General features: G+C 44.0%; 1 protein-coding gene across 1 annotated transcript in view; it reads left to right on the top strand.

Annotated features, from left to right (window-relative positions):
* Nucleotides 1-21,491, top strand: part of snx18a (sorting nexin 18a) — a 32,635-nt gene extending 11,144 nt beyond the window's left edge. Inside the window, exon 2 of the mRNA XM_063195221.1 lies at nt 18,629-21,491. Coding sequence (XP_063051291.1) covers nt 18,629-18,882 — 254 coding nt within the window. The 3' untranslated portion in view covers nt 18,883-21,491. The remainder of the gene's footprint in view (nt 1-18,628) is intronic.
* The last annotated feature ends 1,401 nt before the right edge of the window (nt 21,492-22,892 follow it).

Raw genomic sequence — 22,892 nt, 5'->3', positions numbered from 1 at the left:
AAGGTGGTGGGGCGTTAAAAGTATTTATTTTTTGGTTAACCTCTTAAGCTTCGGGGCTATTTTTGAGTGTTTTTAAAGTTTTGCACAACGTCTACTTAGATGCTTCCTGTGTCTGCATACTTTGACCCATCATGAAGTGGCTGGTACCATTTGAAAGTAGAGACTCTGTAGAATCTTCAGGAAGTGACAGGAAGATTTTGTGATGTACTGCCAAGGACTTACAGGGGTTAGAACATCTTTTTTCTGAAATGCGTTCATGAAGACCCCCTAGAAATTACTACATTTCAGCAGTATAGCTGATACATTTGGCATTGGAAACATATTTAAGACTTCATCACAGGTCTACTGAAGCTGTTTGTCAAAGGAGAACTTGCTACATCTATATATGACCTTTACCAAGACAATTATGTGTGGATATACACATGCGTTTTGCTAAGTGTCTTTTTGTAATTTTCAAGTTAGTCAAAATGCACCCCCCATATAAGGTCTTACTGTACAAGAACCTTTTGAGCTAGAAGCCTTATCATAGTCACATATGAAAGCATACTCCTGGAGGTGTTATACAGTAATCAGCCATGGTTGGATATGCCTTTTGGGTAGTATTACAGAGATGTTGCTGTACAGTACTGTACGGTACTGTACACTATGTACAGTAAAAACATGGTAAGAAAGGGGTATTGTTGAGCAGATTTGAGATTCCTTTGTCCCTGGGTGTAATACAGAAGAGCTATATGACTCATTTGAAAACCTGGACTCTGGGCTATCACTCTGTCTTTGAATGGAGTTTCTAGCTCTTGCTTTGAGGGAGCTGCAGTCATTCAAAGCAAATGAGCCAATACGAAGCTGTGTAAAACAGGACCTGCCTACTTCTCTTCTAAGGCTTGTCTTTCAGGGTAGGAATGTCACAGAGCCACCCCAGTGCTGCCCATGTAATCAGCAGAGTCTGGGGATCATGTGGAATATCATTGATCATGTGAAAAATATGGAAGTGTGGACAAAAACAGCACAATTCCTGAGGGGAAAAAACATGATCATTTTTTTCACAATAAAGTGGTTTTGTTTGACTGGAGTTGTACAACTTTTGGTTGAAATAAAGTAAAAAAAGACTACACTCTCATAAACCTTGGATTGTAACAGACATTTTGAGACCATGCTGATAAGGATATGTTCATGTTTGGATGTCCACTCATCCTAGGAAGGTAGGGAGACATCAGGCGAGGGGTGCTTGAGGGGGTCAAATTTGAAAGGTGACATTGTGTAATAAATTGATAATAATGCATATACAATATGTTCAAATCCCTGTATAGTAGTGCTAGGTGTGTTCCTGAGGTTCTAAGCTTTCCAATGATATATAATGTTCCTGGGTTTATTACACCACCTGGATTTTAAACAATTGCGGAATGAAGATCAAGTTCAAGTTCAAAGTCATTGAACCCGGTACCGACCACCCCGAACTTTAAGAGGCTTTTAAGAAACTTAAGAAATTACATCCACAACATGAAATCTTTATCTTTTCAGGGGACCTAGTCAAGGTGGTAGGTGTTTCTTGTCAAGGTGGCCGCCTTAGCAATACAGTGCTGGGAGAAACCCTGCAGTGCACACACACGCAATGAAATGTTATCTCGCTGGTGTCAGCAGCAGCACCCACTTGCCCCATTGACTCAGCTCTGACATTTCCCACTTCAGTGACTGTCAGGATGTTCTCTTTGTCTTTCGTCTGTCTTTCGTCTGTCTGTCTGTCTGTCTGTCTGTCTGCCTGTCTGTCTGTCTGTCTGCCTGTCTGCCTGTCTGCTCCTCGGCCTGTTTTGTACCGTATCTACTGTATGCAGAGCAGGGTTATGAGTGGCCTAGAGCTCTGCTTTCACATTGTAGTCTGTATGGCGTTGTCCGTCTTCATGGCGTGTAGCCTGTTGTCTGTTTGCATGTCTGGTGAATGTGCATCAGGCACATAGCACAGTATGTTCTTCACATAATCTTAGCAGCAGTGTGGTTTGCTGCATGCACTTGTGGTTCAGACTTCTGTTCACACTTTTGTTGAAGCAGCCAATAGAACATTTCTCAGCGCATGCCTTGATGAATAGGCGTATGAGGAGAAGGAGGAGGTGATAAAACAGGGGTGCTTTTCTTTTCTTGTTTTTACCCTGTCTGGGGTCCAGGATCACCCCCATAAGCAAGTCACTAGACTTCAGAGTAACCTCAACAGGGGCCTGACGAGATGAAGGCCTTCCCAGCACAGAGAACACAGAGAGCAGCTTGTGTACTGTATGTGGAGTGGAAGCAGCTGGTTTGAGAGAGGGGAGGATGTGTTCAACAAACCTCAAAAGCAGTTTCACAATGATGTGATCATCAGCTCACACACCGGGTGGTAAAAGCTGGGCTGTCGCAGGCGACACAACATCAAGGCTGCAGCAAAGGATCGCTGCAGGCTGGATGAGAGAGATGTTGGACATGAAACATTAATTCAATCGTCAAAAAAATGAAAAATCAATGAGGGGTTACAAAACAGCGTGTGAATATATTAGAGCCTTTGTCTGCTAGGATTGGGTTTTTTTTCCCTAGATTTCCTTTTTTCTAACTTTGTTTTTCTCGTTTGAAGTCCTGTATTTCTTTCAAGTGTATGTCAGGTGCTAGTTGTACCATATTCTCTGGTATCTTTTCTGGCGATCATAGTTTCAGTCCAGCAAACATTGGCTTAAGGTTATGTATCTCTCAGACAAATGCACACACATGCCTTCCTACCATAATCGTCTATAACCAAACCAGAGTAGTTGATGCAGCCTAACCACTTCGCGGTTCATACCCATCTTGTTACTGTGCCTTATGTCATGTCAGCTAGAAGTAACCTTTTGTTGACTTACTGTAATTTGCCCACTTCCTGTGTGCCATGAGGGTCTTTGTTTTCCATAGAAGCAGTATTGTCACCTTACAGAGCACACTGTAGCCACGTTCACTGCATTGCACTGCTCTGCAAGGCCATTTTATGGTTGAGGTGACAAAACCCTGTTTGAAAAAGCGTGACTTCTGCCTCCTGGGGTGTTGCAAAGGTTGTTGTGTAGGCTTAACGGTTACCCAGCACAAAGAGGTAAGCTTATGTTCAGTGAAATACTCTGCATGCATCAAGCCCAATTAATGGTCAAAGTGACAAAATGCTGTTTGAAAAAAGCTCGACTTCTGCCTGCTAAGGTGTTGCAAAGGTTGTTGTGTGGGCTTAACTGTTAACTTATCCAGCACAAAGATCTAAGCTTATGATCACTGAACTATTCTGCATGCATCAATTTCCAATTGATGATTGAGGTGACAAAACACTGTTTGAAAAAGCTTGACTTCTGCCTGCTAAGGTGTTGCAACGGTTGTTGTGTGGGCTTGAAGTGGAAAATGTAAGCAATGAGTTACCCAACACATAAGGCAATGTTCTGCATTGCTGATTTTGTCACGGACAACATCCATTTTGTTATCTGTGTTCTACTCTACACAACTGATTCTATTAAATGTTTTCGCATTGAAATAGGAAGGAACACCTCTAGCAGCATGGCACCTGTCAGCTTTTTTTTTAAATGTATAAACAACGTTTCTCCCCTTGGTGGTTATGTACCATATTGACCTTCATGCAGTAACCTCACTCCACTCCTTATACTCTGTGCAGCTATTCTCAAGCCATTGCATCTCATGCTACATTCCACCAGCAACAATGTTGTCGCATGAGCTAACAGTTCCCAGTGGCAACCACTTGATATGCCAGTCTAGGTAGGGTAGCGTAGCGAGCGACCCACCAAGGTGAAGTCACGTGGTGAACTCTTTCTTTCCCCTGCTGCCAAGGATGCTTGATGCTGAGGCCCCAAGCCTACCTTACGATACGCTCTGTACGTACAAGTGCACTCACACAGGCAGCCCTCACCTCATGCTAGCTATTGATTGGCTGGGCTCAGACCTCCATTAACCATTAGCACGTAGGCAAGGGGGCCGTTAGGGAACATAATTACATAGGGTTCTTGGCTGACTGCAATAATGTTTGTCTTTCCAGATGGTTGACGTGACAGACTTGTGGAAACACAGGATATATAGAAAAGAGAAGGGGTGTGAGAGAGAGAGATAGAAGGGGGTAGTGCGATGGAGAGTGTGCGTGTGAAAGGAGGGAAAGTGTTTCAGGCAGCTTATTGGTGTTGGCACACCCTTTTTGCTGGTGGTGACCTTGGGGAAATCTTTGAAGAAATTTACTGTTTTTTGAGCACCATGCTCATCTAGATCTTTTCATTCACTTTCTCCCTTATGCCCTGGAGGAGCTCTTTATGGGAATGCAGTTTTCCCTTAGCCTGATTATCATCGACTTTCAAGTCTCTTTGAGACTTGGTCTGACCAAGACCATAACAATTAACATTTCCCAAACGGCATTCGCAATTCAACCTGCCTCCCTTGGTTTGCTAATGGTTGTATGCGTCCCTTCAAAGTGGGAGGAGTTCCCGATTTTTCGGGAACTCAGAAACGATATTGTATTGCTCTTGGCCTGACTAGAAGCAACCCTGAAGGTGTTGCATCACTAGGAGGGTATGGCCTGGCTAGTTTTCCCTTACAGTATCATGGACATGCCTCGGGCTGTATCTCAATTTAAGGTATACGTACTTTGGAGTGTGTTGCTAGTTACAGAGTAGCATGCCCTGCGTAGTTCTAGTTTAGTATGAACTAATCCTTTGCAGCACTGTATGTGTAGACCCTGAGTTGAGACACCCAGCTTTTGAGCACCTTGTAGAAGCCATCTAACTTTACATATCAGCTTACAAATAGGGCTGGGTAATGTCAAAATATTTGAAAAATGACTGGTTGTAGAAATGTCAAGATTTGCAATCGAATACTTACCCAAACCTACCCTACTAGCACAGAGTCTCCCACTTTGGGCGTGTTTCTCAAGGTAGTCCAAGAATTCCAATTGGGCCACAAGATACAGTAAGTTTATGTTTAAACACTTTTTTCATGTTTAAACTAATGTTACAGTATGTTCAGTGTGTTTCAATGATGTGTATCATCTTCATGCCATTCCCTATTTAGGTGGTGCGCCGCCATCACCACATGTGCATGGCCCTGTTATCCTCAGATAGGGATGAGGACTGGGTGGTCCCTCTGGTTTTTTCTTTTTCTTTTTGCCTGGACAGCAAGGGATGCACGATACCACCTTTTAAAGAAATCGGTACGAGTACTTGCCGATACATAGTACCAATACTGATACTTTACTCCCAACATTCAATGAAAAGAAATGCATTGCCTTGTTTTTTCCAGCTGTATTTGTCAATTTCCATATGGATTTAAATGTTAGTTAATATGTGAGGCTGCATTTTTTTTCCCCCGTGCTGCTTTCAAGTCAACAGAACGTGAGGAGATGCTGTGTCTTTTCATGTAATTTAGCAGTGTGGGTGCCTGGTATCAGCAAGCGTTTGAGTATTGTGCATCCCGTCCTTTGCCTGAGAAGCTTCTGCTGCTCTAATGGGAGTGCCCGTACTGGAGCTTAGGCAGTGCAGTTATAGCCAATTAGATGGGAAGAGGAAGAGTTACACACGTAGGAGCCTATTACAAAACTACTCTGTGGCTATAAAACTGTCAATTGTCATCATTTCACAGAAATCTGATAATAAAAATGATTTGAGTTCCACAGAGCATGAATTTGGGGAAGTGAGCAAAACTCAAGAGGTTCTGTTTTCTCTTGAAATATTGTTATGAGCAGTAATGGCAGGTGAAGTCCTGTTGTCCTAACTAAAGAGGGTTAAAATCAGCGGAGTCAGCTATGTTTTCTTTCAACTAGGTCTGTGCAAGTTAGGCCTATATACTATGACTGAAACCATGCTCCCGACCCGAATAGTGCTCCACACACGAATATTGCTCTAAAAAAAAAAAATGTCTGGCTCAAACTATTATAATCACATTACATTATGCTGGTACGCTTAGATTCTCAGGCCTTTATTCCGTGTTTTTCATTATTATCATTTTAATTAAACATCATGTAAAGAGATGGGAAATTCTTATGAAAATGGTGAGAAATTCTAAAGTAAAGGCTTTTTCTGGTATATGGTTTGATGCTTCCCAGATGTTTCCCAGAGTCATTTGATTGGGTTTTTGTCTCTTTTACATGAAATTCTAATGACTTTTCCCTCAAATACCTTAATGGCAAAAAGCAGAGGAGACCCTTCATATCATTAAAACGAGTTTTTTGGTGCTCATTTCACTGGCAGAAAACTTAAGGGAAGTTTGGTCAGAGGCTGTCGAGTCATGGCAGTTTCAGGGCTAGTAGGCCTCTTCGTGGTCCCCCTGGGTGCTCTGTAAGGGTGGGAGTGCAGCGGGGGGAGGAGTCACCGAGTTTAGTAGAGCTAGGTCACAAGCATTGTGTAATAAGAGTTATGCAATGGACAGAGTAGAAGTTCTAGCTGTGTAGCGAATCAGTCAGGCGCAATGTCTCTCATGAACACCCCCCTCTCTCTCTCCCTTTCTCTCTCTCTTCCTCTCTCTCTCCCCTCCCCGTGCTCTGTTGCCCTGTTTTATCTCGCTCTTTCCCTCGACCCATCTCTCCCCATTTTTCTCTCCTGTAAGGTTCAGTTCAGTTCAGTAAACCTTACTGCCGCAACAGAAATTGCATAGCCACAGTAAAACATTCGGTAGTTCTCCTTCTCGTCTTCCCTTTTCTGTCTCACATTTTTTCTTTCTCTGCTTAATACTTTCTGTTTCTCCCTGTGTCTTCTTCTGTCGTTCAGATACAGCTCTGGTGGAGCACAACACAACCTCTCCGGAGTCCGGTTACAGTATTCAAAAGTTTGTCATTCCATTCTGTCCTGGTTTGCATTCTCTCTTTGTGCAAATTACTGTAGTCTGTGTCGATGAGGTTGTAAACCATGCACACTGCTGACAAAAATGACTGCTCAGCACATTCACTTTGATGGAGTCTAATAGACCATTGTGATTGAATGACTGATTTTGTGTCCTTTTGGGTCATTTCACCTGAAATCAGACACTTTGGGGATCACCCAATACAGATTTTAATAAGTTAGTGTGCCTTTTTAGTGGCAAGTTAGAACTCAAGTTAGAACAGGTGAAATTAGCCTTTTGGGTTATCTCCTATGTAGCAGTACTACACTAACTGGAATATAAATATAGGCGGTAGGCGGCTTCATCTAGTTTACTAGGCTAGACTTTTGGGTAAGGGATATTCAGAGGCATGCAGACGATTGTTTGAATTGAAGCCTAGAGAAGTGTTTATTTCATGGTTCACAAGCCTGTTGCCATGCAATACTTCATCAGACATCCAAACAACCCACATGAGGCAGAAAGGATGATGAAGGCTGATACTCAGCCTCTGAGCACTCCTGTCTGTAGACACATTGTCTAATTGTCTCATCTTATCTCTGTCTCTCTGTCTGTCTGTCTGTCTGTCTGTCTGTCTGTCTCTCTCTCTCTCTCTGTCTCTCTCTCTCTCTCTCTCTCTCTCTCTCTCTCTCTCTCTCTCTCTCTCTCTCGCTATCTCTCTCTCTCTCTCTCTCTCTCTCTCTCTCTCTCTCTCTCTCTCTCTCTTCCCCCCACCAGTTTCTGGACATTCAGGCAGAGAGCAAGGTGCTGTCACAGTGAAGTATGTGCGTGTGTGTGTGTATGCTTCTAAATCTCAGTGATCTGGGTTACCCATTCAGCGAAAGAGATCGACGAAAACAGGGAAATGAGATGGTATGGACAGTGAAATCTTCTGTGTTAATTCAACCCGTGAAGTCAACTTTAACAGTAGTTGGGCCTACTCATTCCCCTCCCGTGTGGAGAGGATGCAGGCTGGGTGGATGGAAGAATGGATGGATCCATTCAGGAATTAACACTTAAATGTCCACTGTGTAAGATGGTGGCCAGAGTAGGTATTGCAACTATGCTGCTTATTACCTCTGCCAGGAGGTTATGTGATCAAGTTCAACTGCAGTGTGCAGGGGAGGGGGCAGGTCTGGATTACATCTCCCTCCTCCCCCCTGAGCACATAAACTACTAAAAATATTAAACATCTTTAAAGATGTAAGAGAAGGGATGGGAATGGGGAAGGATGGAGGTTGGGTGGATCATCTCTAGAATGTCTGGGTTTCCGGAAATGTCTGCGGCAGGCAGCCAGGAATGTACACATGTGGGTGCTATCTTGGCTCGCCTGCCATGCCGCTAACCAAAGACAGCAAGATCATAACCTTGGCAGCGTCACTCGCCACAATCAGATGGAGCTCAGATATGGACCTGGCCACATCCGTTTGGTAGAAGCTCTCTATTTGTAGAGAAGATGGTCAGCTCACTACTGTCACACACATGTGCACGCACGCAAACACACACACACACACACACACACACACGCACACACACACACACACACAATTCTATACTACCGGTAAGTGCTAAAGAGCAGAGAATGGCAGGAAAAGGCTGCTGGTCCGCTGGTCATGTATCATTTATGAAGAGAATATTGAAGCGAATGCGGACGCATTGGTTAACCGAGGAACAGAAACACAAAAAAAGAGAAGATCGTAAAGGCCGAAACATTTGTCTGTCATGCTTCTTGGGGACCATCATCTTATCTGTGGCTTTCACTACTGAAAAGCAGCCCCTCATTCACTCCTCTGCAGTTAAGCACACTTCCTCTCAAAAATCTGAATCTGGATGCATACGTGTCGGTCAGTAACAGTGAGTGCACGGCATGCATGTTGTGTGTGTGTATGAGAGTGAACATGTGACTGTGTTGGTGAATGACTCATTTTGTGCAGGAGAGACAGAACAAGGGAAAGAAATGTGTGTGCGTGTGTGTGTTTTGTTGAGGGAGAGAGTGCGTGCATGTTGTATGTGTTGATGAGAATGTGAGTGAGGGGTTATGACTCGTATTATGACTCGGACTCATTGCATACAGTGGAGCGTATGTGTGTGTTTGCTCAAGGCGGTGGCGGTGTGTCATGCTTTCGCCCACAACAGTGCAGTGGAGGAAGTGTGGCAGACTGTGTGATCACAGTTACACATCACCTAATCACCCAATTGCTTGCGGAGATGGACAAAGATATGCACACACACGCACCCTCATTAGCAGTCCACCACACGCACACACAAACAGAATACTTGTGATGGCAATGCTGTGTGTAGATGTGGGGTGAAGTGGCTGAAGTCATGCACAGGGACAGATGTGAAGGGTGAAAGCCCACCTGGGCAATTCCAACTCCCATTGTCATTGTGACACAGCACACAAGTGCACACAATCAAAATTGCATTTATGTCTCTGTCATGTACCTGAGTCCCTCAGTCATGGAGGAGGATGGGGCAGAGCACTGGTTAATTACTCCCCACACCAACCTGGCAGGTGGGGAGTTGAACCGGCAACCTTTAGGCTACAAGTCTGACACCCTAACCGCTTACCCATGACTGCCTGTAATAGATGTGTCAGGCCCGGGGGAAGTGAGTTGACCCAGAACTGCTGGCCGACATGGGGAGGGGATGGGATGGATCTTAGGTAGTACAGTCAAAGATTTTTGAAGTCGTTGGACGCGTCACCAATGCAACAAAGTGGAAACAGGTCTCCTAAATGTGCGTTACTTTGCCATTGAGCTCGATTCATTCTCCATGTCTCCTAAAGGGGCATGGCTGCCATAAGATTGCTGTTTTGAGCCTTACATCCATGGCTGTAACTACCATTGAAGACACAGAGGTCATGTCCTCTGTATTTTTTTCCGGAATGTAAAATTTACCTATGATGAAAATCGATATATGATCAACAAGGATAAATTCAGTCTGTACGCCACTCACATTTATCCTCAAGGCAGTGATTAATGAAAACAAACTTGAGAGTTTGACTGAAGTGTTTGAAGCCATCTAAATGTACAGTATGCAGTACAGCACGCAGCATTTGACCTCGGTATTTGAAAATGTCTTCATCTTATCAATCGTCTGTGGTACAGTAGTGAGGCGAGCGGAGAGCCACAGTATGAGGAGGCCACCTCCTGAGCTCTCGTGTACCCGGTGCATTAGTGCAGGGCACCCCTCTTGCTGCTCAGGTCTACTCAGGTCCCAAGTTACAGTAGAGAGAGACACAGGGGCGCAACTACAGTATATGCGACATATGCGTTGCAGGGGGGCGCCAAAGAGAGGGCGTTGGAGTCCGCCAAATAATTATTACGCGTTTTTTTTGGGGAGGGGGCGCACCAAAATCGTTCTTGCATACCCCCCCAGAAAAGAGTAGTTGCGCCCCTGCATGTGTGTGTGTGTGTGTGTGTGTGTGTGTGTGTGTGTGTGTGTGTGTGTGTGTGTGTGTGTGTGTGTGTGTGTGTGTGTGTGTGTGTGTGTGTGTGTGTCTGCCTGTGTGTGTGTGTGTGTGTCTGCCTGTGTGTGTGTGTCTGCGTGTGTGTGTCTGCGTGTGTGTGTCTGCGTGTGTGTGTGTGTGTGTGTGTTTACATGACGTAGTGCAGTGTAGGATGATCTACTCACTCATCACAACATTGAACATGCTTGGCTTCTCTATGAAGCCATTTATTAGACCCCATTTGTAAACAAGCTTCACAAATCCAGCCAAACACATGTCTCCTTTGCAGTTGAAACTAATCAAATCTATTTCAGCGCTTCAGTGCACTCATAGTTGAACCATCACAGACCCGGCCCTACGATTCTTGCTGTGATCTGTGGGGGAACAAAAATGTTTTGTTTAATGTAGATGATGCGAGTGTAAACTCCACTCTGAATGTCTACCCCGTAAAAGAGCAGTGCTGGAATGCCATAGACTCAGAGCTGATTGACTGTCAGACTGGGGTTGGATCTATTCCTCCACCACCATCCCCCTTCTCTCACTGTAGAGTAGTTTTTGAATTAAGATTATATTTATGATTGACGGATATGGGTTTGGGGGGTTTGGGGTTCTTTTCTCATCACTTAGTATTTTGCAAATCACCATCTTTTTGTTCATTTAATGGTCAAGCTTTCGGTCTACGGACCTTCCTCAGGGCAGGTCGGTCAGTCTGTTTGTTAGCAGGATAACTAAAAAATGTAACAGATTGGGATCAGACTTTGTGAAGCTTTTGGATATGATCAAAGGAACAAGTGATTACATTTTGGTGGTGATCCCGATCACGATCCGGAACCAGGATTTTTAAAAAAAGATTCTTCGTTATTGTTAGCCTAGAAATCTGTGCCCCTAGTGATTGCAAGTTGAATTGCAGGACAGGGCGTATTTTGACATTCCAGTTTCTTAGTCCAAAGAAGGCAGAAAAACTTTTAAAAATTATAATAAAATAGGGTGTAACATAGTCAAATATTCTATCAAACAGTTTCCGTGGCGGAGGTCTGCTCTCTCGGGGTGCATTTCTAGTTCTTTCTCATTTCAGTTTTCATTAATGTTTTGCACCTTCTAATTGTGAGAGTGGTGAAATCCATTTTAAATGCAATCACCTTCTTTTAAATAGTGTTAATTAGCGAAGAAAACATCATTGATATTACTGTGTTAGAAAATCTTTTGCTGTTGTATTGTAAAAAATCATGCCGATAACACTTTTCTGAAGTAACAACAGTAAGCTTGTTTTTGATATAAAACATAAAGCGTAAAGCTCTTTGAAGCCGCGTGTCAGCATTGGGTTTAGAGAGGAGCACAGGCATCCAAGACATGCTGCAGCCAAAGATATTTACCCAGCAGGAACACATCCTGTCTACACTGCCCCCTCCACCACTATAAACACACACACACATGCAGGTGCGTGCACACACACACACACACACACACACACACACACACACACACACACGGAAAACACATACGGGCACATTCTCACACTTCAACCACAACGTATATGTGCAAAAGCCACACAAAACGCACACATGCAGACACAAATGAACGCACACGCACACACACAAACACTGTCCTTCCCTGACCGCTTGCCATTATCCAGCTGCAGTAGAGCTGGAGGTGTTGCTCCCATTTCCTCTCCCTCAGTAGCAGGCTGCAGCAGCAGTGTACCCCCCGTCCCCACCCCTTCCTTAACTCACTTGATGCCAATGACTCATAACTTAATGGATGCCAGCCAATTTCGAATCACACAACCCAACAGTTCCAGAGCATTTTCAACATTTTGGTTGCTTTTTCAACTCCCTCCACCCCACCCAACATATGGGCTTGCGTGCCCATGGCGACCCAGGTTCGGATCTGGCCTGGGTCATTTCCCATACACCCATCAACATTTCCTGTCCCACTCTTTGTCTAAATAAACGTCAAAAAATAGCCAAGAACAATAAAAAAAACAAAAGAAAATTGATTCTACGCCCATGGCCATGTCGACACCAATCCACAAAAAAACAAAACTGAAAGCATCATTTGTACGCACTTAAAGGGTCTTTGGTACTGAATGTTAGGATCCAAAATGATGCTCTTAAGCAGCAGCAGCAGTGTGCCTGGCATCTCTTGTCCCTCTCCACAAACGTCCCTTCCTCTTCATCTTCCTCTTCATCTTCCTCTTCCTCTGCTTCTCCTCCCGCTTGCCCTCCCCTCCCTACTCTACCTCCAGACTGCTCCTCTCATCTCCTCTCATCTCATCTCTCTTCCACTGCTGCACTACAATTAATGGGATTGTCCCTCATGCTGTGTGTATAGTGTGTGTTGTGTGTGTGTGTGTGTAGTGTTTGTGTGTTATGCCTGTCTGTGCATAGTGTAGTGTGTGTGTAGTGTTTGTGTGCTGTGTCTTTGTCTAGTGTGTGTATAGTGTAGTGTAGTGTAGTGTTGTGTGTGTGTGTGTGTGTGTGTGTGTGGCATGTGTGTGAGCCTGCTGTGGCATGCCCGGAGGAAATGCCTTATTTGCTGTGGTGCAGACAGGGCATGTGTGCCGTTTAAAGTGTGTGTGTGTGTGGTGGGAGGGTCTGATCCTCTGTATCCTCTGGTTTTAAGTGCCAGCGAGGGAGCGGCTGCTATGCCTTGATGTTGTCCACAGATGATCACATTTTCTGACTGTGTTCTGTCCACTGCCCTGAATTCATAATAGCCCAGCGCACAGATAGCCTTGCCCCATTTGTATTGTCTTGTATTGTATTCTCTCTCTCTCTCTCTCTCTCTCTCTCTCTCTCTCTCTCTCTCTCTCTCTCTCTCTCTCTCTCTCTCTCTCTCTCTCTCTCTCTCTCTCTCTCTCTCTCTCTCTCCCCTCCCATAGGTTAAGCCCCCATGGCCAATTCAGCCAGCCAGCCCTGCATATTAGTACGATACGCTTATCCACCACATTACCCATGAGCCTCTGCTCTGCTGTATCTGCTGCTGTCTGGTCTGCAGTCTTGCTAGGAAGTGGAGGGTTGTGGCTGCCTGGATGTTGTTTATGCATTCAAAGGGTCTAGTCAGTCCTCAGTCCTCATCAGACATGGGGGAGTTTCCCTTCTGGTTAAGATGCCTGTGAGCTGCATAACATGGGTTTGAAATGCACTGGGAGACGTACAGTAAAAAGGCTTCAGTTCTTTACCTGCACCCAATGAGCTTAGGGTTTTTTGTCAGCATGCCTTTGTCAGTTTCCTCCAACAAAGATGGTGTGTATGTGATTATGTTGCAAGGATTTGGTGCCTTGTTGGTTGGTGGTTGGTGCGCACCATGACTGACCAGTGTGGAAATATTGTAAAATTTGGCGAGTATGTTGATATGCACCACTGTAGCTCTATGCTTGTGTCACTTTGAGTTCTCATAATATGAGCTGGCTTGGCCTCCTTCGCTCTCTACTCGTGCTCTTGTTGTTTTGTCCATTTGTTGGTCAACAGGATTACAAAAGGTTATAACCATAGAGAGTACATAGATCGAGGCCAAATGAACGGCTTCAAGTCCGGCGGAACGTTTGGATTCCAGTTATTCTAGTCTACAGTCTATGGTTATAACGTTTTTTTCTGATGACGTGTTCTGGCTGAGTCTAAATCCTTCTCATTTAGAATGGATTAGATGTGGGAACCAATCTGTATCACTTGCTGGAAACAGGAATTTTTTGAGTAATTTTTCAGTACCTACTTCGAGTGACAGACAAAGGCAAAAAAAAAAACGAAAAAAGTGTTCATACAGTTCCTGTTGCATCCTGGGGAGAGGAGGAATGGAGAGGAGAGGAAGCGCTAAGCGCTAAGCCCCCCACATTTGGGCTGGCATGCCCAAGGGGACCTCGGTTCGAGTCCGGCCGGGGTAATTTCCCGGCCCTGCCCCATCTCTCTCTCCCAATCGTTTCCTGTCTACTCTCATATTTACCTGTAATAGTAAAGCCCCCTAAGAGAGAGAGAGAGAGAGAGAGAGAGAGAGAGAGGAGAGGAAAAGATGGCAAGGAGTGGGGAGGGCAGAAGAGGAGAGAAAAGATGGGAGAGGAGACTGAGAAGAGGAGACCAGAGCAGAGGAGAGGTGTGAGATCATGACTCAGGAAGTGCCACAACATGTAGCCTCAGTCTAGACAAGAGGATAAAAAGGTCCAGAGAGATTTCTGTACTCCAGGCAGAAATGCAAAGTCATGCATGCAAATATGTAAACACACACCACACACAATCCTGTTCTGATCCAGCAACCATAAGCATCATTGTGTGCGTGTGCGTGTGTGTGTGTGTGTGCGTGTGTGCGTGTGTGCGTGTGTGCGTGTGTGCGTGTGTGCGTGTGTGCGTGTGTGCGTGTGTGCGTGTGTGTGTGTGCGTGAGCGCGTGTGCGCGTGTGCACGTGTGCGCGTGTGTGTGCTCTGTGTGTGCTCTGTGTGTGCTCTGTGTGTGGTTCATTATGTCTGAGCTACTCGTTGGTGATGGGGAGGGGGGGTATGAGCAACCAAAGCAGACATGTCCATCCTGTTCAAATGCAAGGTCAGCGTAAAATGTGAAGGGTTTGAACATTTGTTCCTGATTTTAGTTTTTGGACTGACTTCTTAACAGTACTCCAGCCAGCCAAGGCCTTGCCTGGGAATGCACTTAAATTGGGTTCATTTAACAGACACTGTGAGAGCAGTCATGCATGATGGAGAGATGGAATGAGGCGAAGAGGAGTTATTTACATCCTCCTCCTGTCCAAGGTCACGAAGGGTGTCATCATGAAATCTCCACAGCTTGTAACCTTTTTATTGCTTTAGTGAGAATAGTTTGACAAGATGGAGAGCACTACACAGCACTTTTTGCCCTCAATCATCTTTAAAGGTACACTGTGTGAGATTTTTAGTTGTTTTTTTCCAGAATTCATGCTACCCATTCACTAATGTTACCTTTTTCATTAACACTTACCATCACCATCAAATTTTAAGTAACTTATTCATTATGACTGGGAAGACAGCACTTTTCATACATGAAAAGGGGGATCTTCTCCATGGTCTGCCATTTTGAATTTCCAGAAATGGGCATTTTTAGCTGCAAAAATGACTGCAAAAATGATACTAGAAAAAATAAGTTTATTAACTTACTTAATAAACTTTCACGAAAAGATCAAATTTGGCAATGGGCAACCCAGTTTCAATGGACAGCATAGTTGCAGTACCTTTTTTGACCATTTCCTGCACAGTGTACCTTTTTAAAGATTGAATATGGCACATGTACTCTTGAATGATTAACCTTAGTCTGACTAGTTTGAGTTTTAATGAGCCTACACCTTAGTTTTAGCCTGGATGAAAGCAGACTGTTGACAGTTTGGCAAAAGCTAAGAGGAATCCGTCTCCATGGACTGTGGGAGATGGTCTGGTTACACTTTACTTGACGCCGGCGTCATACGTATGACATGACAGTGTCATGAACGAGTCATAAACATAATACCAATGTCATAAACGTTTTATGGCCATGAAAAGTTGACATTGGTACGTTTACATGAGGCATTTAAATCCGATTTAACTCACTTTAAATTAAATCTCATTAAAACTTAATTCCACTTTAAAAACATCATGTAAACACTTACCGAACAGGATTTAAGTTTATTCCGATTTAAACTTAAGTCCGATTAAAGTGGGTGGTTTATTCCTCTTTTAAATCCGATTAAACACGTTCCTCTGTCATGTAACCTTTTAATCAGAATTAGAATAAATCCGGTCGTTCCACGCATGCTCGTTGACCACACGATGGCGCCAAGAGCCCGTGCTCTTTAGGCCTACTAGTGAGAAAAAAATGGCGGCACTTCCTATTGATTTTCACATGAAAGTTTTGCTTAATTTAAAGTCCCTATGCGACTATAAATGTTGTGGCTTCCATATATTGATGTAAAAGTGCCCCACGAAGTAATTAAGCACAACAAAGTTACTCCACATCACCCTTTCACCAGTTCGTTTTTCTAAGCTAGGAGGGTGCTAACTAGCATTTGAAAGAACCAGACCCAAAGGGGATTTTACCAGCCTTGAGTCCACTGAGGGAATTCATTTTCGGGCTGAACATTAGCTTGTGTCCCAGTAGTTCCCCGGAGGTTTGGCGACCACGCCCCCACGCCTTATTTGGCTCACTCAGCACGTGCGTCCTCAGTCCAATCGCAATGCTTTATTTTCCCCAGCCGTTTAATCGCATATACTCATGAACGGCCATCCGGGTACTTTGCTCTTAAATTTGCGTTACGCCCCTTTATGGGTGAAAACAAACCGAATGTCTCATTGACTTACATGCTACATTGGCTAGCCTAAATGAATACATTCCATGCTTCAGCCACGGCTGTTTGGCTATATTATTTGAACAACCGGCAACGCAACACGTTTTCGGCATGTTGCGCGTGAACAACGCTAGTCTACAGGTCCGTATCTTTCGTTTATTAATCCCCAACATCACCAATTGACTTGCATGTGTTGTTTTCCCCCACAAATGGGCGTAACGCACATGGAAAACGTCACGCCGTTCATGAGTATACACGTCGCAAAATAACTCTTAATCCGATCTACTTAAATCCGATCTATTAGATCCGATTCAAAAACATCATGTACACGTAGCAATTGTTAGTCCTGTCTTAATAGCCAAATTTCACCTGAATTTCACCTTTGCATGATTGCTACGATATAGTGTTGCCAAAGCATACAAATAATAAGACAAAAGTGTCAATTGTGTTACCTTAACCAATCAGTAACGGACTCCGTGGAGTTCTGCATCACCACTCTCAACCGTTTTCTGATTGGCAGAACCGAGAGCGAACCGAGCACAAGGGATTGTTTGCCAGACTATGTACAGAGCCAAAATCTTTAGGTGGAAGTTTAATTTACACCTTGTATTTACCAGTACCTTTGTATACATTAGCCTACTGCTCTACAAAGACACACTGCTTAGTTTAAAAAAAAATCTAAATTGAGTTAAGACTGATGGTCCAAAGGTGTTCTGTTTTAGAGATATTGCTGTCAAATTTGCAGTAACTGCAATATCCAACCTAATACCAATACTTTGAAGGCCTTTTTCTCTTTTCTCATGTGGGAGTAGTAACTGCACGTTGCGCAAGCTTATCCACTATTGAGAGCGGAAAAGAAGATGGAGGGGGTGCATTTCACCTTGTTGCTAGTTGATGAATCACTGACTGCAAATATTTTTGCAAACATTTTCGCTTAAGGCTGAAAGTAGAAACTACTTACCGGTAGTTGCTTGAAGTGCCAACATCGCCATCTGAAAAGCCATTTGGACACCAGGTGGCAAAAAACTTTCCATCTACAAACGCCTTGAAGCCCCATATGACTCACTCGCATCAAACTCTTATAGGCGTACTTCCAACAAACCTCAGTGGACTGAAAAAATAAAGGTCTGCTGTGTGGATTTGGAACAGCCTATGACAACTTGCTGCTGTGTTAGGGATGTTATAACTTGGCAAATTAACCTGTTTTGAACGTACCAGTGCAGCTGTGTGTGTTGAGTGGAAGTTTTAAAAAAATTGTATACACCTCGTGGAAGTTGTGGTATTTTTCCTCCATGCCTAATGATGGATCTCATGTGATAGTTGTGTACATTGAGGTGGTGTTTTTGCTTGAGCAGCCTTACTAATCTTCTGGTCTACTTCTGGCCGCACTTGATGATAGACAAGACTTTCCTCTGTTTACAGTAGTAGCCAGCAAGAAAGGCTACTACAAACCTTTGCTTTCCAGAACATCTTGTCTCTTTCAGGTAAACAAGGAGTCAGGGAAATGGTTGCATGAAAATAAAAAATATCAGATCCCGCTCAGTCTTAAGGGTAGTCCCCATTCACCTCATTAGTGCTACAAACTACACAGAAGCAAATCCAAAGCTTTATAACAGACCTTTTCTCCCTCCCAAATACCTTATGCAGATACATTGTTGGCTGAGCAGTGAGCGCTTGTAAGTGCGTCTACCTCCCATTGCCAGAGTTTACTCTTGAGGTTTCAGGTTCGAACCCCAGGGGTCAGACTGGTGCAGAATGACTTCAATTACACGGACAAAACAGAAATCGGACAGAAATAAGTTTATCTTTCATTTTATTGTTGTAGTGTTGTTGTTTTTTGTGTCAATGGCCACGTTTACATGATGTTTTTAATTCTGAATTAATAGTTCCGTCGAGTTGACATTGCACTTCCATTCAATGTGGAGTATTTACATGTTTTCAAAGTGGAAATCAGTTTTATTCAGAATTACGTTGAGTTAATTCTGAATTTAAATGTCTCATTAAATGTAAATGTGCCAATGAAAAACTTTCTTTCAACCATTAAAGTCCCTCTCGTCTTTCCCTCTTGCCTCTTCTCTCCAGGTGCCCTGACCAAGGTGAAGGACAGCCAGAAGCACGTGGAGGAGGGCAAGATGGAGCTGGAGCAGGCCGACGGCGTGCGGGAGCGCTGCAACATCATCTCCTTCGCCACCATGGCCGAGATCCAGCACTTCCACCGCACGCGCGTGCGCGACTTTAAGGCCCAGATGCAGCACTACCTGAGCGAGCAGATCAGCTTCTTCCAGAAGGTCACCGGCAAGCTGGAGGACGCCCTGCGCATGTACGACCAGGCCTAGTCGTGCACAGCTAGCTGCTGGACATGTACCGTCAAGCTTTAGCTTCATGGACGACCACTGGACCTGAGCAACCAGGATCAGTGGGCATGTACAAGTACAACCAGGCTTAATAGACAACCAGTGCACATGTACGGCGAAGCTTAAGTGGATGACCACTGGACATGTATGATCAGGGTTATTGGATGGACAATACACATGTATGGTCAGGCTTCATGGACAGTAGGTGGACACGTACAACCCGGCCAGGCGGACAGCCAATGGGCCTGAGCAGGCTTAACTTAGTGAGCGGTCAATGCAAATGTACGATCAGGCTTTTGTGGGTGACTACTAGACATGTTCTGTATGACCAGGCTTTGTGCCCTAACAATGCCGTATGATCAGGCTCTGTGTGCAGCTAGTGGACATGTATCCAGGCTTTTTGTACGACTTGTTTAAACGAAGACATGTATGACCAGGCATGGTGGATGGCCAATGACTGGCACGACTGCCTTTATCCCCCCCACCCCCCCACACTGAAGTCAGCAACACACCTACATGATCTCAACAACACCTCCACTGATCCAACACTCACTCTCTCACACACACACAAACGCGCCACAGTCCACGCACAAACTCACCACAGTCCTTTCCATAATCAGTCCTCTCTAATCTGCACCGTGATTGTGCATCTAGCGCTGAATGTCAACCACAACTGATTTTCCCTGTTCGCTAAACCCTGGCCCAGCCAGCTAGGAAAAGGGGAGTAGGGGTGAGCGAGTGTCTTAGCCAGCCAACTCCTCAAATTCCTCTGCAATACAAAGGACGGAACCAGAAGCAAAAAAAAAAAAGAGAGGGGAATACTTCCTTACTTTAATTGCAGAACACGTTCCAAAACAAAGGTTCTGGATGTATTTTGCCACTAGCATGAAGTACAAAAAGTAAACGCATGAGCCAGCTGGGGCTCTTGTGTGTGTTTGAAAGGGTAAGACATTGCCTAGCACAGTGACCTTTAACCTCCAGAGAGTGTGTGTGTGGGGGGGGGCGGATTGCATCATTTCCTGTGTTGAGGAAGAGGAGGATTGTGGATCTTTGGCCAAAAGCAGCAACTGGCTGGACTGCGTGTGTGTGCACGCTTGTGTTTGTCTGTGTGTATGGGATGTGAGTGTATGGGTATGTGTGTAAAATGAAGAAACAAAAGGCTGCTTTTGAAACTTCGCAGAGGGCAGAACATATATGATGGTGGGACACTACTAACAGTTCTGCATTTGGGAGAGGCAGTTGGCGCTCGGTGACGCCAACTAAAAAACAAACAAATACTACAGACAAAAGTACACAAAAGATGGCTTGCACTTCTCAAGAAAACAAACTTTGGCCTTATCACTCTGAAACGTAAACGTGAAATATAAATATGTCCTGCCGTTTAAGGAGAGGGAAATCCTCCTTCAAGTCAAGCAAAACCAGAACCAATGTTTACACGGTTGCAGAGCAGCTGCCATCACTGTGTCCTCCCTTTTTTTTAGTATTTTTAGTATTTTTCTAATTTAAGTATATATGTAAATATTATATGAATATATAAATATATATATATCTAGTCACATATTTGTTTTTACAAAGCTTAATTTTACGGTGTCTTTTTAAAAATCAAAATAAATGGAGGGGGATGTTGTTGTCGTGGGGAAGGTCAGGAGAGAGAGGCGGGAGAGATGAACTGAGCTGACTGGCAGAGTCCTTTTGTGGTGCTTGGGACATTTCCCAGGATACGTCATTCCAGTTTAGAGCACACCATTTTAGAAGGAGAGGGCGAGAGAGAGGGAGGGAAGCACATGGTTGCAGAGAAAAAGGAGAGAATGTCCTCTCCTTATTGTGCCAACATCTCCCAGGGGTCTTTTATTTAGTCCAGCCTCAATTAACTGAGACCGGCTGGTCCACAAAAGGGTTAAATAATATTTGTTTGAAAGGTTCAATTGGTTTCTGGAGCGTTGTTGGGCTTTCACTTTTTAAATAAATCACAGAGACCGTCAAAAGAGTTTGCTAGTGCCACGCCAGTGCTGCCATACTGAAGGCGCTACAGTCTGAGCGTTATTTCACAGAGGCCTGTGTGGTGGGTCTCTCTCACTCACTTTTTGTTTTGTTTCATCCTTGTGTATTTGATTTTTCATTTGTATCGGACTTAATAAAAGACCCTCATTACATTACATTATACTTAGTATTTAGCGTCTGCCAAATCTAATGTAGGGTAATGACGGCCTTTTATTTAGTCCGACCTCACTTTACTGAGACCGGCTGGCCCACAAGAGGGTTATATATTTTTGTTTAAAAGGTCCAATGGTTTCATGAGCGTTGGTCAACAAGAGGGTTAAGTATTTTTTGTTCGAGATGTGTCCAATAGGTTCATGAGAAGAGTCTGGTTGCCTTGCTACATCACATCTTCATAGTTGGATGCAGTACTACACATATCACAGAGACCGCTAAAGCGTTTGTTAGTGCCACTCTGTGCCAGAATGTCTGAGCGTTATTTCACCAGAGGCCTGTGTGGTGGGTCTCCTCACTCACGTTGTGTTGTTTCATTCTGGTGTATTTGATTTAGAGATATTTTAAAGGTCAATGTTAATAAAGGCTTTTTACAGAAAGATATAAGTGATATGTTTGTGCTGATTTAAGAGACGATCCAGATACAATCTGTACAGAATTTATTCCTGTACAAAATATGTGCATACAATCCTCACACTTACTGTATGACAGGTTGATTGGTCTCAGGCATCCCTTCAAAGTCCTTTACACTTGGTCACATTTCAACGTTCAGCTCACTTACACTATTTTTATGGCTATATGGACAAGGACAGAGGGGCATTGTCTCTCAAAGTTGTAGTACATACAGGGCTCAAAATTAACACCAGCCATCCAGCCAAATGCTGATGAAATTTCAGTTTGGATTTATGGCCCTGAGTACATAGTATTGGAAGTGCAAGGAACTGTGGGAGTGGGGATGTGCTAATCTAGGTTATATTGCAATCACGCCACTGCAGTGGTCTCATCTGAGCTGCTTTCCCTCCTTGTGTCACACTCGGGGCCACTGACTGCTTTGGCCAGGCCTAGGACAAATTCGTCTGAAAGGGCTCCAAACCCATTGCACACAATGTAAAGAGAACCCAATTCTGCTCCCCCTCTCTCCCTGGACCTGGGACAAGAGAACCGTTTGTCACCCTCTGTCGACTCTCCTGGTCACAATTTGTACGTTTACATGATGTTTTTAATTCCGAATTAATAATTCAGATTTAAATAGTTCCGTCCAGTTTACTTTGATCTTTCCTTTAATTACGAATTAAGAGGTGTTTACATGACGTTTTAAAAGAGGAATTCAACTTTATTCAGAGTTGAAGTCAGTTAATTCCGAATTAAATGCCTCATGTAAACGTAGCAATTGTCAGTCATGGTAAGTTCCCGCCAGCTCTTATCAAGTGTCTCTAACTGTCGTCGCTCCACTCCCCTTAGTGCTACTTGGCAGTCTTCCCAGCCATCAGACCTCCTCAGTGTTGGGTTTGTCATATCAGAGCACTGTAGCTATCAGATGGCCCATATATCCAGACTTGATAGGCGAGAGAAATCCTTTCAATCAGTGGTGTAGTCTACGTAGAACGCAGGTATACGGAGTATACCCACTTCTACATTTCAGGGATTTCATTTCAGTATACCCACTTAATATTGATTGATCCATTGTTTAGAATAGAGTAAATATATACAGTATACCCACTTCAAAAAATGCTCACATATACACATATTACAGTATACCCACTTCAAAAAAGTAGACTACAGTGCTGCTTTCAATGAACTGTCTGTGGGTCTTTCTCAAATGCAAGGCCAGTGTCCTTCCAAGTGTATCAGCCTAATTAGTCACGCCCAGTGATTGGATACTTTTTGGTGAACTCTACAGAATATCCAATCACTGGGTATGACTAATAAAGGGTATCCAATCACTGGGCGTAACTAATTAGGCTGATACACTTGGAAGGACACTGGCCTAGCATTTGAGA

This window comes from Engraulis encrasicolus, chromosome 3, assembly GCF_034702125.1.
Source record: "Engraulis encrasicolus isolate BLACKSEA-1 chromosome 3, IST_EnEncr_1.0, whole genome shotgun sequence".
Taxonomy (NCBI): domain Eukaryota; kingdom Metazoa; phylum Chordata; class Actinopteri; order Clupeiformes; family Engraulidae; genus Engraulis; species Engraulis encrasicolus.
This window is presented reverse-complemented; position numbering and strand designations above follow the sequence as displayed.